Below are 19740 nucleotides of genomic sequence, written 5' to 3'. Positions count from 1 at the left end.
AGGTGAGGCTGACTGGCCTGTAGTTCCCCGGATCCTCCTTCTTCCCTTTTTTAAAGATGGGCACTATATTAGCCTTTTTCCAGTCATCCGGGACCTCCCCCGATCGCCATGAGTTTTCAAAAATAATGGCTAATGGCTCTGCAATCTCATCCGCCAACTCCTTTAGCACCCTCCGATGCAGCGCATCCGGCCCCATGGACTTGTGCACGTCCAGTTTTTCTAAATAGTCCCGAACCACTTCTTTCTCCACAGAGGGCTGGTCACCTTCTCCCCATACTGTGCTGCCCAGTGCAGCAGTCTGGGAGCTGACCTTGTTCGTGAAGACAGAGGCAAAAAAAGCATTGAGTACATTAGCTTTTTCCACATCCTCGGTCACTAGGTTGCCTCTCTCATTCAGTAAGGGGCCCACACTTTCCTTGACTTTCTTCTTGTTGCTAACATACCTGAAGAAACCCTTCTTGTTACTCTTAACATCTCTTGCTAGCTGCAACTCCAAGTGTTATTTGGCTTTCCTGATTTCACTCCTGCATGCCTGAGCAATATTTTTATACTCCTCCTTGGTCATTTGTCCAATCTTCCACTTCTTGTAAGCTTCTTTTTTGCGTTTAAGATCAGCAAGGATTTCACTGTTTAGCCAAGCTGGTCGCCTGCCATATTTACTGTTCTTTCTACACATCGGGATGGTTTGTTCCTGCAACCGCAATAAGGATTCTTTAAAATACAGCCAGCTCTCCTGGACCCCTTTGCCCTTCATGTTATTCTCCCAGGGGATCCTGCCCATCTGTTCCCTGAGGAAGTCAAAGTCTGCTTTTCTGAAGTCCAGGGTTCGTATTCTGCTGCTCTCCTTTCTTCCTTGTGTCAGGATCCTGAACTCGACCATCTCATGGTCACTGCCTCCCAGGTTCCCATCCACTTTTGCTTCCCCTACTAATTCCTCCCTGTTTGTGAGCAGCAGGTCAAGAAAAGCTTTGCCCCTAGTTGGTTCCTCCAGCACTTGCACCAGGAAATTGTCCCCTACACTTTCCAAAAACTTCCTGGATTGTCTGTGCACCGCTGTATTGCTCTCCCAGCAGATATCAGGGTGATTAAAGTCTCCCATGAGAACCAGGGCCTGCGATCTAGCAACTTCTGCTAGTTGCCAGAAGAAAGCCTCGTCCACCTCATCCCCCTGGTCTGGTGGTCTATAGCAGACTCCGACCACGACATCCCCCTTGTTGCTCACACCTCTCAACTTTATCCAGAGACTCTCAGGTTTTTCTGTAGTTTCATACCGGAGCTCTGAGCAGTCATACTCCTCTCTTACATACAACGCAACTCCCCCACCTTTTCTGCCCTGCCTGTCCTTCCTGAACAGTTTATATCCATCCATGACAGTACTCCAGTCATGTGAGTTATCCCACCAAGTCTCTGTTATTCCAATTGCATCATAGTTCCCTGACTTTGCCAGGACTTCCAATTCTCCCTGCTTGTTTCCCAGGCTTCTTGCATTTGTGTATAGGCACTTAAGATAACTCATCGATCGTCCCTCTTTCTCAGTATGAGACAGGAGTCCTCCCCTCTTGTGCTCTCCTGCTTGTGCTTCCTCCCAGGATCCCATTTCCCCACTTACCTCAGGGCTTTGGTCTCCTTCCCCTGGTGAACCTAGTTTAAAGCCCTCCTCACTAGGTTAGCCAGCCTGCTGGCGAAGATGCTCTTCCCTCTCTTCGTTAGGTGGAGCCCGTCTCTGCCTAGCACTCCTCCTTCTTGGAACACCATCCCATTGTCAAAGAATCCAAAGCCTTCTCTCCGACACCACCTGCGTAGCCATTCGTTGACTTCCACGATTCGACGGTCTCTACCCAGGCCTTTTCCTTGCACAGGGAGGATGGACGAGAACACCACTTGCACCTCAAACTCCTTTATCCTTCTTCCCAGAGCCACGTAGTCTGCAGTGATCCGCTCAAGGTCATTCTTGGCAGTATCATTGGTGCCCACGTGGAGAAGCAGGAAGGGGTAGCGATCCGAGGGCTTGATGAGTCTCGGCAGTCTCTCCGTCACATCGTGTATCCTAGCTCCTGGCAAGCAGCAGACCTCTCGGTTTTCCCGGTCGGGGCGGCAGATAGATGACTCAGTACCCCTGAGGAGGGAGTCCCCGACCACCACCACCCTCCTCCTCCTCTTGGGAGTGGTGGCCGTGGAACCCCCATCCCTAGGACAGTGCATCTTTTGCCTTCCAATCGGTGGAGTCTCCTTCTGCTCCCTTCCCTCAGATGGGTCATCTAGTCCACTCTCCGCATTAGTACCTGTAGAGAGAACATGGAAACGATTGCTCACCTGTATCTCCATTGCTGGTCCATGGACGCTCTTCTTTCTCCTTCTGGAGGTCACATGCTGCCAAACTTCTTCACCATCCTGTCCCTGCTGCGCATGCTCTGAATCTTCAGAACATTGTGGCCGTAGAAGCATCTCCTGACGTCTGTCCAGGAAATCTTCATTTTCCCTTATGCAACGCAGAGTCGATACTCGTTTCTCCAGACCTCGAACCTTCTCTTCCAATATGGAGACCAGCTTGCACTTTGTACAGACAAAGTCGCTTCTGTCCTGTGGAAGAAAGACAAACATGGCACAATCTGTGCAGGTTACAACAGCTGATCGCTCACCTTCCATATCACCTTCCTCTTAAGAGCTTCCTCAGTTGTTGCAGGAACTACTCAGAGAAACCAGCAGATGAAAGCCTCAGTGAGCTCTCTCCAGGCGAACTTGATATGAAGACATCAAGAGACAGAGAATCCACTACTTCCTTTGGTAGTTTGTTTCAACACCCTAGTTAAAAAAATGCTTTATTTCTAGTTTCAATTTGTCTGGTTTTAAATTCCAGCCATTGGTTCTTGTTATGCCTTTCTCTGCTAGATTGAAGAGTTCCTAATACCTCGTATTTTCACCAGGAAAAAATGACCTGTTGTGAATATATATATATTTTAGTTCAGAATTCACATATAGTGCTGCTGACCTTGTAATCACCTGCTTATCTGTGCACTTAAACTTTCTTTTCTCTCTCTCTTTTTCTAATCTTGCAGTCATTTGTGAAGGATTATATGATCTCTATCACAAGACTTCTGCTGGGACTAGATACCACACCAGGATCTGGGTTTCTTTGTTCTGTAAGTTTTTTTTTTTTTTTAAAGATGATTAAATGGTGCCATAGAAGGTCCTGTGCCCTCCACAAAATACCACTGCTCTTTTCGTACTGTGGTTTCTCTCATGAGAGTCCAGTGAAGGCCGTTATTTTCTTTTATCTTCAGAATAAGAGATTAGTAAAATAGGTGGAAAACTTCACCACTTTGATTATCTGCAAAACAAAGCAAACTTAAAAAGATATGTAAAGAAAAAATAAGGCAGCGAAAAAAAACTGCAGACGTTATGCCAGTGTTTGGAATTTAAATTAAGATTTTTGAAAAAAAACTCTATAGGTTGTCTATAATACTCTTTTGTATGGAGTAAAAAAACCCTTAAGCAAACTGAATTTAAAGAATATGAAAGTACTTATTAATGAAAGTTATTACCTATGGAAAGGCTAAATGTGGCTAGGACTTTATCTTTTGCTACCCCACTCATTTCAAATGAGTTTGCACTGGTGGTAAAATCAGGGCAGAACTGAGCCCTAAATATCAGATAAAGATAGAAGGCATAGGTTAGTTGAGTTTCTCATACTGTATTTCCTGCTCCTAGGAAATTAGAGGCTTTATCGTATTTATTATTTGTTGTTATATACTTCAGCATTCTTGAATCAATTATTCATGAGTGACAAAGCAGCTTCCTTGGACAAAGTGCTGTTATCTCAACCAACAATGAAAGATTTGTACAAAGGGGTTTGATAGTTTTAAAAGGAAAAGGAAATGGCATTCTCTGGCACAGGTGCCATATAAATAATGTATTATATTCAGTCCAGTAGCCTCAAATGTGAAAGACATTTCACAACATGAATAAGCTGAAGTGAATTTGCAAATTCTGAGCTTACTATCAGGAGCAGTGATATTGGTCAATAAGTTCAATACTGGCAGAGTTAGTGTCCTATTTCAGAGGATAAGGACATGATCCAAAGACCATTGACGTCAACAAGAATCTCTCTATTGGGCTTTGTATCAGGCCTTCAGGGCATCAGTTCTACAATCCCTTCTTTACATGAATGGTCCCTGCTGACTAGTCATGTAAGAAAGGGTTTACAAGACTGGGCACTAGGAAATGAAAGGCATCCCCTGGCTTAACAGTGCGTTAAGAAATTTGTTAAAAAGTTACATCTATTATTTTAAACATTTAACATTTTTTCCCTCCAGCTAGTCAACCATTATAACAGGATTCAAGCTGATGCACAGTGTCCTAAAATTGGATCACATTGGTTGTATTTCAAATGTCCTCACTTTTTAAGTAACACTACTGTAGTAGTTATGGAAGATGTGGAAGAATTTTCAAATTAATTTCACATGACATTCATGCTTAATAGTGCTATTTTGATCTTTCTAACATTCAGGTTGCTGAGACAAGTAAAATAGATACAATTCTCCTAATGCCACATACCTCTTCTCAACTCAAATTACTCTTTATATTCCTCAGTCTCTCCATGACACCTTATTTGTGCTTTCAGACATTTTACTTTTCTTTTACTCTAAGACTTAACATGGATATTAGACAGTCAGTAAAAGAATTTTCCAAATAATTTTAAAACTGTGTATGTGTGAAGCTCCTTTCCAAAATACTGAGGCATTTGCTTGGGAAAGTCCCTTAGGAAGGGTGTGACGGGTTGGATCACAGAACCCCCCCTTGGGTATTGCCATCTGATGTGCCAAGACTACTTCTGCCCCTGCTTTCCCTGCCCTCCCAGCTTGGGACTTCAGTGCCCTGCCTGGTTTGAGCCAGACCCACTAGCCTGCTCCAAACCCAGACCCTGGTCTGAACCACGTCCCCTAACAGCTGTAGGCTTAATTGAAAGCCGGTTAAGAAGTGTTCCTGTCTTTAACACTCAGATGCTCAACTCACAATGGGTCCAAACCCCAAATAAATCCGTTTTACCTTGAATAAAGCTTATACAGGGTAAACTCACAAATTGTTCGCCTTCTATAACAGTGATAGAAAGATATGCACAGCTGTTTGCCCCCCCACCCTCCCCAGTGTTAATACATACTCTGGGTTAATTAAATATGTAAAAAGTGATTTTATTAAATAGAGAAAGTAGGATTTAAGTGGTTCCAAGTAGTAACAGACAGAATAAAGTGAATTACCAACCAAAATAAAATAGAACATGCAAGTCCATGACTAATACAGTAAGAAGACTGAATACAGATAAAAACCTCACCCTCAGAGGAATTCCAGTAAGCTTCCTTTTACAGACTAGTCTCCTTCTAGTCTGGGTCCAGCAATCACTCACACCCCCCTGTAGTTACTGTCCTTTGCTACAGTTTCTTTCAGATATCCTTGAGGATGGAGAGGCTCTCTCTTTAGCCAGCTGAAGACCAAATAGAGGGGTCTCCCAGGGATTTAAATAGACTTTCTCTTGTGGGTGGAGACCCCCACCTCTCTCCTATGCAAAGTCCAGCTCCAAGATGGAGTTTTGGAGTCACATGGGCAAGTCACATGTCCATTCATGACTCAGTTTTTATAGGCAGCATCCATTGTTTACATGCTACCCTGAAGGTCCTCAGGTAGACTTCTTATGTGGATTGGAGCCTTCCAAGATTCATTGTCCTTTAAGTGTTTCTTGATTGGGCACTTAATTTGCACATTCCTTTCTCAAGAAGCTGACCAAATGCTTTAGTAAGGCTACTTAGAAATCAAGCAAGTACACAGCCAATATTCATAACTTTGAACACAAAAATGATACATGCATACAAATAGGATGAATATATTCAGTAGGTCATAACCTTTACATAGATATGTCACATGACATATGTTGCATAAAATGTATTCCAGTTATATCATAGATACATTCATAAGCATATTTCTATTAAGCCTTATGGGGTGCAACGTCACACACATCACAAAGGGAAAGAGCAAAACATTATAGAATTAGAACCTTACTTTCTGCTGTTATTTTTCCAGATGAAAATCACAGAAGATGACCTATGGATTAGGACATATGCCAGACTATATCAGAAACTTTGTTCTTCAACAGGAGATATTCCTATTGGAATCTATAGAACTGAATCACAAAAACTTACAACATCTGAGGTTTGCCTGCTTCAATATACCAATTTCTTGTTTGGATAACCCAAACCACATAGTAATATATTAAGATACTGGTAGTGCAATGACTATACACAGTTATAGAGGTCATACAGTAGTTTATTGACTCTACTCAATATTTTTTTAATGAAAGATGAAATGTAATATAATACCACAGGTGTAACCTACTGTACTATTTCAAGCAATCATGCCACTCGATAGTAAATTTATTCTTTTCATTTAGCAGTGGATGGTGCTGGGTGGGCGCTGGCAGTGGCGCGCGGTCCGGGACCCCCACTGGTGCTGGGGAGGTTGCCAGGGCTGGCAGGTTCCCTACCTGGCTCCACGCCTCCTCCTCCTCCCCCACCGAGCAGCAGCAGGGTTTGGGTGTGGGAGGGGGCAGGAGGTTGGGGCACGGGACGGGGGTGAGGTGGGCTCTTGGTGGTGCTTAACTGGAGGGCTCCCTGGAAGTGGCGACATCCCCCTCGCTCAGCTGCTAGGCAGAAAGTGGCCAGGCAGCTCTGCATGCTGCCTCTGCCCAGAGCACCGGCTTCACAGCTCTCATTGGCCAGCCACTGCAGAAGTGACTGAGGTCACAGAAAGTCATAGAATCTGTGACCTCCATGACAAACTCGCAGCCTTAGTTATGGCTACTTAAACACAATAAATCCAGTAGAGTTTCTCAGAGATAGAAAGAATGTTTAACAAGTGCCTCTTGTTTTACACATTCAAATGAATAAATAAAAGACAGTAGCCTGATTTTCAAAGCTGCTAAACAAATTGACATCAATGAGAATTGTGGCAGCTCAGAACCTTTGGGAAATTAGGCCATCTATTGCCATGTCTAAATATGGATTTGGGTATCTAGAATTAATCTTCCAAGTTTGAAAATTCTGTCCACATGAGTCCAGCTATTGCTGCGGGAATTCTGGAATCACTAGTATAACAAACGTTCCCTGGTAGTATTTTCTGTTGCCCAGATGTAGACTTTTACAAGCAGGGTTTTATACTAGAAAGAGTAATGACCTCTTCAATGCAGTGCTCCCAGGTTTATTTAAGTCTTTGAGCTTTATTGCAACTATTCATTAAATTTAGTATACCGTATCTGTTGTGGTGGTACTGTTGTGGTTCCACAATTAAGGGTGTCGTGGCACTTCATGTTAACAGCTTTTCCTCTCCTTTTCAGTTTTTAGTCCAAACCAGTGGCTTTGGGCACATCAAGAGTTTAATCTGGAAAAGTGCTGAGCAACTCTCAGAGGTGATAAGAGCTGAGGTTGCTGAGCAACTTGCAGAATTGAGTCCTAGTCAATAGCTTTTCTACAGCAATAATGGAAGAATCCAATAAACTGAAAGCTAATACGCACCTGTAGCGATGCACGACTCACCCCTGCGGCACCTCCTTCTGGTCTCCTGGGGAATTAGCGTTCCAGCCATTGGAGCACCCTCTGCAGGCCAATGTCCCGCTTGTCACTGGCCCCGTGTCCCTCCCAGACCCTGGTGCCCCTCTCCCTTGGGTGCTGCCCCCTGGCAATACCCCCACTCTCTGGGCTTCCCTCCCAGGGGAATCCCCACCCTCTATCTCCACCTTGCCTCAGTGTTCACTGCCAGTCCTCATCTAGCCCCCGCACCCTGGGGCAGACTGCAGTCCATATCACTCATCATCGGCAAGGGGGGTTTGAACCTGCTGCCTCCACCTGCCCCCAGGCTGCACCTCTGCAACCAAAGTAACCTTTCAGGCCTTTGGCTAGGCCTGCAGCCTGGGGGTTTTCCAGGTGGGAGCTCCCCAGCTCCCTTGCCGTATTCCCAAGCACTGCTCTACTCTGGTACCTTACTCAAGTCCCAGGCAGCCAGGCCCTTCTCTCTCTGTGCCTAGAGAGAGACTACCTGTGCTCCTGGCCCACAGCCTCTTTATAGGGCCAGCTGCGGCCTGATTGGGGCATGGCCCAGCTGTGGCTACTTCCCCAATCAGCCTAGGTTTCCCCCTACCACAGCCCTCTCCCAGGGCTGTTTTAAGCCCTTCAGGGCAGGAGCGGGTGGCCACCCCACTATAGCACCACAAAGTAATCTCCTGTCACAAGATGTTAGGCTATAGAGGACCAATCTGAAACCAAACAGCTCTTTTATTTCTGTGTATAGCACTCAGCTTACCAGGGACATTACTGCTGTATGAATACCTTGCCCTATTGTTCTTAGCTTCCAAACGCCAATGTGCACAGGTGGGAGGATCGTTGTTACATGAATGAAACACCTGGGTTATTAGAGGTGTTCAGAAAAAAATCTGTCCAAACAAATTGTAACAAAGTTGGAAATGAAACTTCACCAAAACATCCATGAACATATACTTCCATTTTTCTAGTCATCAGTCTGTTGTGCTAAAGCCCATTCATGAAATTATGGATGTGATTTACATTCTCAATCCAGTGGCCACTCATTTGCAGTGATTTCATGTCCTTTATGACACTTTTGATGAAGCAGTTCTAATTCATATCCTGTAGCATGGTATTCTTGTAGAACTGTGCTTGGTTTAAATTATCATCTTTCTACTCCAGGGCATCACTAATGCAGAGATAGTATAGGTGAATTCAGAAGCAATTATATGATAAATAGTTCATACAGCCTTGGACACTCAAATGTGTTTAATTGAGAGATGAGAGCTAACCTGTACTACTAAGTTGTCGCCATGAGTTCTCAAAATTCAACATTCCACTACAGACAAAACTAAGTGATTGGGCAACAAAATGGCAAATGAAATTTAATGTGGATAAATGTAAAGTAATGCACATTGGAAAAAATAACCCCAACTATACATACAATATGATGGGGGCTAATTTAGCTACAACAAGTCAGGAAAAAGATCTTGGAGTCATCGTGGATAGTTCTTTGAAGATGTCCGCGCAGTGTGCAGAGGCAGTCAAAAAAGCAAACAGGATGTTAGGGATCATTAAAAAGGGGATAGAGAATAAGACGGAGAATATATTATTGCCATTATATAAATCGATGGTATGCCCACATCTCGAATACTGCGTACAGATGTGGTCTCCTCATCTAAAAAAAAAGATATACTGGCACTAGAAAAGGTTCAGAAAAGGGCAACTAAAATGATTAGGGGTTTGGAATGGGTCCCATATGAGGAGAGATTAAAGAGGCTAGGACTCTTCAGCTTGGAAAAGAGGAGACTAAGGGGGGATATGATAGAGGTATATAAAATCATGAGTGATGTGGAGAAAGTGGATAAGGAAAAGTTATTTACTTATTCCCATAATACAAGAACTAGGGGTCACCAAATGAAATTAATAGGCAGCAGGTTTAAAACAAATACAAGGAAGTTCTTCTTCACGCAGCGCACAGTCAACTTGTGGAACTCCTTACCTGAGGAGGTTGTGAAGGCTAGCACTATAACAGCGTTTAAAAGAGAACTGGATAAATTCATGATGGTTAAGTCCATTAATGGCTATTAGCCAGGATGGGTAAGGAATGGTGTCCCTAGCCTCTGTTTGTCAGAGGATGGAGATGGATGGCAGGAGAGAGATCACTTGATCATTGCCTGTTAGGTCCACTCCCTCTGGGGCACCTGGCATTGGCCACTGTTGGTAGACAGGATACTGGGCTAGATGGACCTTTGGTCTGACCTGGTATGGCCGTTCTTATGTTATGTACACTACACACTATCATGTCAGCAATAGATATTAGCCCTAATCCTGTGGTAGAATTTTGGAACCTAGGATTCTGTTGTACAGGTGAAATCTTTACCAACTAAATCTCACTGACATAATGAACTAAACCCTTTCACAATGTAAAATATTGAAGTCATTTTACAGTCAGAGGAGCATGAAACGTATCTACAAGTAGCTCGTTCTGTAGCTTCTTCTTCTTTGTTGTATGCCCATAATTTAGAAACAGATGATAGCATCATTGTTGTTCCCTTAGATTTTTATAAACAATATTTAATTTTATAAATAATACTATGTGGAGTCTCTGACAGTATTGGAAGCTTTCACACAACATTGCCCAATGCCATAATAGCTGTGGTCTATATAAGAGAACAATTGTCAATGCAGGTAACAATCCAGCTAATTTTTCTATTTTCTTTTAAAATACTTCCTCAGTTTTTCATGTATGTAAAGATTCATTCATCTTAATTCTTCCCCTCCTATCAAAAATATCTGTCTCATCTAAAAACAGAGAAACAATTTACTACCTACCCAGGAGTACTCATTGAGAGACCAGAAAAGCTGACTATATACCAAGGACAGCTGGCTAAAAGAGCTTGGATCTGTTAGTCTGGTGGGATGGATATTTTGCAATCTTAAACAAAGACTTCTCTTTTCTTTGCTGCTGCCCTAGCTTCACTTGTTTCATTCACAAAAGGTGAAGCTGAATTCAGGTTAAGTTGATTAAGTGAAACTTAATTAAACCCAATGCACTGTTCTGTCCATGTAGCAGAGTTGCTTAGAGCCTGACTCCATGCACTCCCTGTTCCACTGGTGTCCTGTCAATAGCAGTCCCCCCAGGTAACACTGGCCCTCTTGATACAACTTCTTTTTTTTACAAGCATTTTAATATACACATTAAAAACAAATAATTGACACCCAAACTCCCTCCAACCATGTCCCTTTGGCTAGAGGTTGTTATTATGTAGCCAAGTTGGAGTCTCAATTTTACAACAGAGCTTTTGGGATAGTTTGGTCTCCTCAACAGGTAATCACACTGGGAATGATCCCTCTGTCTCCCTGTCACCTGTCTGAGTCTAGCAAACTATCTTTCTGTGGAGTTTCCTCCTTGCCTGTGGGGTTGGCCTCTGGATGGTTCTCTGTCTCTGTGTTCTGTGATGATCACTATCTCTCTTTAGGCTTTCTGAGTGTTGTGTCTGCTGTATCATGCCTCCTGTTCCTTCAGCTCACTTGTCCCTCTTGTGCAGTCACCCTGTATAACCAGAGTGCCACCCTACCCTTCACAACTCTTTTAGTCCACACTTTCTGGTGTCTCTTGCATGGTTGGATTCTCACAGGCATGTATGACACCAGGGACATTAGGTCCTTGACTGTTGTGCCTCCTTTCCCTGATTGCTGGCCATCTACTCTCCACAGTATCTCCATCCTTCTGGCTGCAACAGGTCTCCTCTCATCAGTAGCAGTGTTTTGGTCATGTGTCCCACCAGTGCCTGCACTAGACTGTTTTGGCACCCTTGCAGGGCCGGCTCCAGCATTTTTGCCACCCCAAGCAGTGAACAAACAAACAAACCAACTGCGATTGGCGGCACTTCGATGGCAACTCTACTGCCGCCGCTTCATTATTCGGCGGCACTTCGGAGGCAGGTCCTTCGCTCCAAGACAGATTGAGGGACCCGCCGCCGAATTGTCACCAAAGACCCGGACATGCTGCCCCTTACCGTTGGCCGCCCCAAGCACCTGCTTGCTGCGCTGGTGCCTGGAGCCAGCCCTGCACCCTTGTGATGAGGTACTCCTGTGTACCAAAAATGCTAACAAGAGGTCTGACCCAGAGGAAACAACCTTGTGTAACAGTGTCTTCGCTATTCTCACAACTGATTCCACCTTACCATTATTCAGTGGTTATGCGGTGGGGGAGGGGTCTCTGCTGCTTCCTGATTGCCTACTTCCGATTCCAAATGAGGTGTGCAGTTGACCAGTCAGTTCGTAACTCTGGTGTCTGTAACTCTGAGATTCTACTGTGTATGAAGATTTATTAGATAGGGAAAGGAAATTAGAGACTTATATACAAGGTTAAAGCAAGCAAGCAGACACCCTAACGAGTGACAATCTGCAGTTTCAATATATAATATAGGCTTCTATAATCAGTTTAACCTTTAGGACTAACCGAGGCCAAGCAGCTGGGGATCTCTTGTTTATTCCTGGAAACACCTTCCTGCTCCCCCACTCCCCCAAGTCCAAGCAGCATAGAGATACCCAGTTCTTTTGATTCAGAGTTTTTATCCCCCTCCTGCCATGTGCTCTGAGCTGCATACTGAGCTGATGGGAAGAGTCCACTTGCATGACTCATCTTCATAGGGAGGAGAGCAGAACAATAATAAGAGTCGTAAATCCTTTTGTTGATGGTTCCTCAATCCAGATTTATGGAGTTTCCAGCTGTAAAATCCACTTATAGTCTGCCATGGGTCTCCTCTCTCAGGAGGTGTGTAACAATTTCTGTAGAAGAGTTGCTCTTCATACTAATGAATGTCCCTCTCCTATACAGCCATAAAATGGTTACCGAGGCGCTCAATACAACCACTCAAATATTACACTATGGAACACAGATATTACAAGTAAGATTACTGCATGAGGCAACTCACAAGCATTTGATAGTCTAAACACTTAGCATGTTCTTATAATTCTAATATATACTTTATTAACATTAACTTACAAGTGATCCATACAGATTCTACCTATGTATTTGTTAATGTCCATTTGAGACCTGGGGACCTGGCACTTGGCCTGCCAATGTCACAGCATGTAGCAGCCTGTGTGCATAAGGCAGTAACACCAGGGTCTACCCTTTGGATTGTGAAAAATCTGCATCACTCCACATTTTCATTCTGCTTCGGGGAGCGATATTTCCCCAGGACTCCTAGGACTGCTGAGAGACTTAAAGCAGTGGTGAGCTTCAGCATAGTGTGGGCCTCTCTGCCTTGCTCCCCAGTATAGTAACAGTTATACTTTCCTGCTGCTCTTGTCCTCCTGCATGACCAGGTCTGTGTACAGCTGGAATGCCTCCTTTCACCGGATCCATCACTGGGCTAGGTTTTGTAACTGCAAAATCCAGGGCTTTGAGAGGCTTCAGATAGAGTTCCATGGCTCACACTACCAGCTGCTCCACTGTGGAGAGCTCACAACTCTGATGCTGCCACCATGTTTTATTCACAAAGAATGAAACTGGATGCAGGTTAAGCTGAGTAAGTAAAATTGTATTATATCCTGCACACTGCTCTGTTCATGTGGCAGAATTGCTTCCAGCCTAACTCCCCATGTTCCCCATTCCGCTGGTGCCCCCGTCAGTAACAGTCCCCCCAGTGAACAATGGCCCTCTGACTCCAGTTCCACTGATCAGGATACTCCTCCCTAAAAAGACTTTTGATTTTAAGTGAATATCAATCTCATCCCTGATGGCTGAATATCTTGAACAATGGATCAAAGACAGCTCCAGGGGAGTTTAGCTTTAAAGTAAAATGCAGTATGTCAGCTTCCCTGTTGCCTGTAAAACTGTTCTTTCTAGGACACAATCTACTGATTCTACAGTACAATCAATTCATTCCATCTCCAACCCCACCTCCTTGCAAAAACATACATATATTGACAAAATGCAAGTCATTAAATAAACTCTTAAAATAGATTATTTCTAATGCACTATGAAGTGATATATTTTCTTGGGAGCTTGAGGATTCCCATTCTGAAATGAAATGAAATAAAATAAAATAAATGTTCAATGACATGAAAGATGTCTGCACAAAATAAAGCTTGCTGCAGTCTCTCCTTTTGGACTGTCACTAGCTCTCCAGATTCCTTTTATTTTCCAACCATACTTGAACTAGTCAACTGTACTACTACAGAATTTGTAGCTGATTCTTCTCAGCTCAGCATCAGTGGTACCATCTATCAAAATCATCCCTTGGGGAAGAACATAGGCAGTATTATTGCTGACATGAGAAAAATCAGTCAGGATTTTACAAAACAGAGGACACGTCATCCTTTCCTACTCCACTGAACTCTTAAAAGCAAAATCATGGTAGAAGTCATAAGAACAGAAGAACTCACAACAACTGAGCACAGGGTATTATGGTGCCACATATGTACAACTAATGGTATGCTAAAACTAAAGTAACATATGACGATCAATTAAAAACAGTAGGATTCTGATAGTGACTGATTACTGAGATCAATAATGGTTGTAGCCTGAGCACCAAACCTATTGTGAAGAATTCAGTGTCAGAAGCCTTTTCACATATATGCTTTCAAAAGTGCATGTGAAATCAGCAAACAAACAAAAGGGTGAACCCTTTCCTATTATCTAGCTAGGAAGCAGCATCTGTGTAAAGGAGAGGCAGCTGTGAAATGAATTTAGGAGCAATAGCTTTTGATAAATTTGAGATTAACACCTACTTTACAGATGTATAGAGCATTATTTGTTCTACTCTTTCCCTTTTACCCTTCCCCTATGTTTTTGCTGTTGTTTTCCCAGAAAGAGCTAAAATGATGGAAAAGTTAGCACAATAGTAATTGTTAAATTCAATGTGCAGATGACTATATCTATTGAAAAAAAAATGAACAATTCTGCTTAGATAAAAATATGGATGATAAAATAGTGGACCAGGAATATAATTCTAAAACTATATAGTTATACAACACTACACTACAATTAAAGAGAACTTCTGAATCTAGTAACAAACAATAATGAATCAGTCTAAGGACCAATGCTGTTTAATATCTTTGTAAATTAGATAGAAGTAAACAACATCAGATAAATAGCCTGATAAACATTTGTGTGATAAATGTTTCCTTCATTCAGTTTGCCAACATAGATATTATGGTCCCTGCCATACAACAATCATTATGTGTTATGATAGTATTTTTAAGTTAAATTGTTCAGATTGCCATGTAATATTCTTGTTCTTAGAAAGTTTTATTTACAAAATTCTTCACACGCAAAAAGTATGTTCTTTGCTAAAATGACCTGAACTACATTTTGTTTTTTTAAGAGAAAAGGGATGTGATGATATAATGACATTATCTAGCAAGCAGCTAAACATGCATATTTATACAAATACAGTATGTATGAGATAGGAGCAATAGCTTTTGATAAACTTGAGATAATGACCACTGCCAGTAGCAAATACAAGAAAAATGAACATTACTAGTGTGTTGAACACTACTTCCCCCTTCAACCTTTTGTCTGCATTACAGTCTGTACTTCATTTCACTTCTATGTTATTAAAATTATTATGATTTAATGCAAGATATATTGATAGTTTCATCAGATAAATTTCCAGTGGGTCAGATAAAAAAGCACAATGTATGCACAGTCATTAAGTGATCTGTTCAAATGACAGAACTTTAATTTAATCCAAATTTCCATTCAGAATAAAGCAAGCATCAGCCCATATTTATTATTTGTGACTGCTATTAAATGGTCCATATTTGTTCCTGTTTGCCCACTGTTGTTTAAACTGTTTGTGTTTTCTTTTTTCCTCCCTTTGTCAGTCACGAGAAATGGCTTCACAAGTAAGTGTTTGTTATTTGTCTCCCTTTCCCTAGTGTTGACCCTAATGAAAGTAACCCTGACCAGTTATGGAAAGAGGACAAAAAGAGCTTAGACTCAATGTGTGAAATTAGAATGTTAGAGCAGTTCAGGGCAGTTGAGGGTCTCATGTCATTTCCCTTAACATGTGCAAAGGCTCTCCTATAATTAAATATTGTAACAGTCTTCAACACAAATGAACAAGCATTTCCATAAAAGTCATAAACATCTATGTCAAATTATAGGAAGTATATTTGACATATACTTAATATTTATGCACAAAAGCATAAGCTCAAAAGCTTGTTTCTCTCACCAACAGAAGTTGGTCCATTAAAAGATATTACTTCAGCCACCTTGTGTCTGATATCCAGGGACTGACACTACAACAACAAACAACAACAACAACGCATGAGAAAAATATAGCTTTCCTATTGTCATCTTTTTTCTGTGGTGTATTAAACAGCGTGCTTGTTAAAATCTTTCAGCCAGAGAGTTATGTCTTTTATATGAATCTTTCATACTTCAGCAATTTATCCCTACTAAAGGCTTGCACATTTTGAGCAATTAAGAGCATATAAAAAGGCACTCAGTGAGGAAGTGCAGAAGTCTCTTTTCAACAGGCAAGACACATTCCATTGAGTTCATTGAGCTAGTGTTCATAGATTCCAAGACCAAAAGGGACTATCGTGATCATCTTGTCTGACCTCCTGTATAACAGACCATAGAACTTATCCCAAATATTTCCTAGAGCAGATCTTTTAGAAAAACATCCAATCTTGATTTTAAAATGGTCAGTGATGGAGAATCCACCAGGACCCTGGGTAAATTGTTCCAATGGTTAATTACATTCACGGTTTAAAAATTATGCCTTATTTCCAGGCTGAATTTGTCTAGCTACAACTTCCAGTCATTGGATTGTGTTATACCTTTGTCTGCTAGATTGAAGAGCTCCTTATTAAACATTTTCCCCATTTAGATACTTAAACAGAGTTATCAAGTCACCTCTTAATCTTCTCTTTGTAAAGCTAAATAGATTGATTTATTTGAGTTCAAATAGTTTTATTCCTGGCTTCTAAGAAACAGAATGGCATTGAATTCCTATTAGAAATAGGCATAGAAGCCTCATGTTTAGAAACAGAATGACAAGAAGTACTAACTAATGCTTATCTTCTCTTGTTGTTGGGGAATGTAGGATCATATTTATATCAAGCCACATGCAGTCTACATAATGCTGTTCCAAGGGCACATAGGGCTTGTCTACACTTACTGGAGGCTCCGGCGGCAGGCAATCGGTTTTCTGGGATCGACTTATCGCGTCTAGTGAAGACGCGATAAAATCGATCCCTGATCGCTCTGCCGTCGACTCCGGAAATCCACCCTGGCAAGAGGCGGCAGCGGAGTCAACGGCAGCGCGGCAGCGGTCGACTTTCCCCCGTCCTCACAGCCAGGTAAGTTGACCTAAAATACGCAACTTCAGCTACGGTATTCACGTAGCTGAAGTTGCGTATCTTAGGTCGGACCCCCGCTGTAGTGTAGACCTAGCCATAGAGAAAAAGACTGCCCCTTCCGCAGGCCATGCTGAACGTTAATATGTTCTTAACTCTATTGACTTGAGTGTGACTTAAGCATGTGCTTAACTGCATTGCTGAATTGGAGCAAAGAAGGAGACAAGATCTCTGATGATTTCTTTGACAAATCTATTTCCCGAATCCCCTAATTTCTTATGTGATTTTCCCTTTGAAGTCTCAAATTTCTATTAGTGTCGAAGAATGGGAAGACACCAAAGACACCAAAGAACAAATAAACAACCGCAATAACCATCGTAACTCCACATCCAGCGATCAGTCAGATCATCCCTTGTTACGACGGAAGAGCATGCAATGGGCCCGACGGCTGAGTAGAAAAGTGCCAAAGCACTCCGGAAAAACAGCGGAGAAAATAAGTCAGCAGCGGATGAGCCTTTACAAGAGGTCAGAAAGACAGGAACTTGCTGAACTTGTGAAGAACAGAATGAAGCACTTGGGACTTTCCACAGCAGGATATGGTATGACTATTATTATTGTCTAAGATCACCTAATTTTATTTCATAAAACCATAGTATGCCATGGGTGAAGTACAACTGTAGCTGGGTGCAAAATTTTGAAATTCATAATTGATCAAATTTCTCAGAGTTTTGATCAAAAAAGGGGAAAAACATGTGAAAAAATCTGTAGCCTTTTCCAACCAGCTCTAGTTCTGGTTTAGGTTTAATCTCAATCTCTTTTTAGATGGGATATTCATAAGGCAGTTGAACCAATTGGTGCTGCTATTGCTACAGGACATGAAATCAGAAATGAAAACTATTTTCGCCTGTATTTGGAGGCTTATGATAAAGATGATCACATTGCATACCTACAGATGTAACATCCTCTTTATTCATATAAACAGATGGTGACAGAGTTGTTGTAAATTTTGCTTATACTTTAAAGGGTTTTGTTTGTTTGTTTTTTCCTGCAGGATACATCATCTTTCCTTTGATTTTTAAAATAAGATGGGAAACATGCCCAATGTGCTCACATCACATTTATGAGTGATGCATCACTAGCTCTATGCTTCAATTTTTTTCATCCCCCTCTCTGTTTTTCAAGCTTTTTAAAAGCATATGAAAAATATCTGTTTAATTAATACATATAGCATTGTAGCACACTTAGAGGTGTATTGGGCATCTGTCCAGAGATTTTAGCACAAGAAATCAAGTTATTCATGAGCCTAAAAAGCTAGACCATGGTTCACAGCTCACTACATGCCATTTCAAAAGCTTCTCTCTTAGCCATTGGCAATAACTTTGGAAAACAGGTGGCAATTTGTAGCACATCAGAGCCAACTTCCTATCAAAGCTGAAAAACCCACTGCATGTCCTTTTCTGGTTTTATTTTGATTAACAATGAATCCAATGTTGGGCGAACAACACAGGATTGAACATTAGCTCACATATCATTGTTTGTCCAATATCTAGATGAGTTGGGACATGATTTTCTTAATTGCATGGTTGCTAAATTATCACCAGATCTAGTCATTTTTCAGATGGCTAAAACAATCTTTCATGTTCTGATGGACTTAGGGAGTGCCAGCTGGATGGAACCTAGCTCATTACATTTTGGGAGCCTGAAGAAGTAGAAAGCCATTTCTGAGTGGAGATAACATGCAAAAGTTACAGGAACAGCTGCTGTCCTAACATCTAGGTTTATTGAAGGGGTCAAGTGTGAAATAAACTACAGTTAGTCAACAGCAAATTCCTATTTATCAGTTTCCAAAAAAAAATAAGAGGATTAATAGAAGGTTTTACAAATGATGTTGAGACTTTTGCTATACAAGCTGATTCACATATGGCACAGCATTCATAAAGAAAATTTCCATCCTGGATCCTTTTGGTACATCTTTGGTATTGTACTTAATTCAATTTTATAACAGGTTCTTATTTCACCCTCATCACACTAATATCTGAGTGTCTTCAAATAGTGCATTAAGCAACATGACTGACATCTGTCACATATGGTTCATTTTATCTCACATCCTCTCCTCAGGGAGGAATTGTGAGTGAAGTGGAATGGTTTATTTTTGCAGGATTTGCAGTTTTTTTTTTTTTTTTTTTTAATGTACATGCTTCTATGGAAGAGAAGGCAACCTCAAAGATATGCATTGTAAACCTTACACCTGTAGCAGAAGTTGGTGAGATGTGTGATGATGAGGTTTGTGATGGCCCTTGGTTTCTGTGGGAGTTTGTACTCCTTCATACCAGTTGAACTTAAAGATTAGAAGAAGAAACTTAATTGTGACGCCTGGGAAAAAATGAGAGATGGTTATAACTCAAAAAGCTTGTGTCTTAATTTGAATTTTCCTTAAAGTGTTCTTCTGTGCTGGAAAGTTATCATAGAAATGGTATTGTGGGGAATTCCCTGTTTATTGTTTCTCAATAATTCTAGGTCAAATATGATCAGTTCACAATGTTTTATTTTTTAACCAAAAGGCCTGCAAATTCTGCCTAGGGTCTGAGTCTCAGAATGGGTTCTTTTTAGCTCATCTATTGCCAGCAATAAATATTGTACAATCAGAACTTAATTAACAATTCTACTGACTATATCCAAGACAGAAGAGAATCCACCTTACCCTCCGTAGCAGGGCTTCTTCTCCGCCTCCCCAGTGGGTCCCGTGCTTCCTTCTAGCCGTGGGTCAGGATAGCCTCTCATCTCTTAGAATTCCCCCCCCCCCACACACACACCCATTTATAGTGGGTAGGGAAATTCTGTCTGCAAGCGG

General features: G+C 41.7%; 1 protein-coding gene across 1 annotated transcript in view; it reads left to right on the top strand.

The window, feature by feature from the left end:
* The window catches only part of LOC112117767 (potassium channel subfamily T member 2), a 287927-nt gene extending 270416 nt beyond the window's left edge, over positions 1–17511 (top strand). Inside the window, exons 25-28 of the mRNA XM_026655747.2 lie at positions 3057–3140; positions 6073–6201; positions 15408–15428; positions 17188–17511. Of these exons, the coding sequence (XP_026511532.1) occupies positions 3057–3140; positions 6073–6201; positions 15408–15428; positions 17188–17511 (558 nt within the window). The remainder of the gene's footprint in view (positions 1–3056; positions 3141–6072; positions 6202–15407; positions 15429–17187) is intronic.
* Positions 17512–19740: the final 2229 nt, after the last annotated feature.

This window comes from Terrapene carolina, unplaced genomic scaffold (assembly GCF_002925995.2).
Source record: "Terrapene carolina triunguis isolate 2854851 unplaced genomic scaffold, T_m_triunguis-2.0 Scaffold211, whole genome shotgun sequence".
Classification (NCBI taxonomy): domain Eukaryota; kingdom Metazoa; phylum Chordata; order Testudines; family Emydidae; genus Terrapene; species Terrapene triunguis.
The sequence above is the reverse complement of the archived record's forward strand: the minus strand, read 5'-3'. Positions and strand labels throughout refer to the sequence as shown.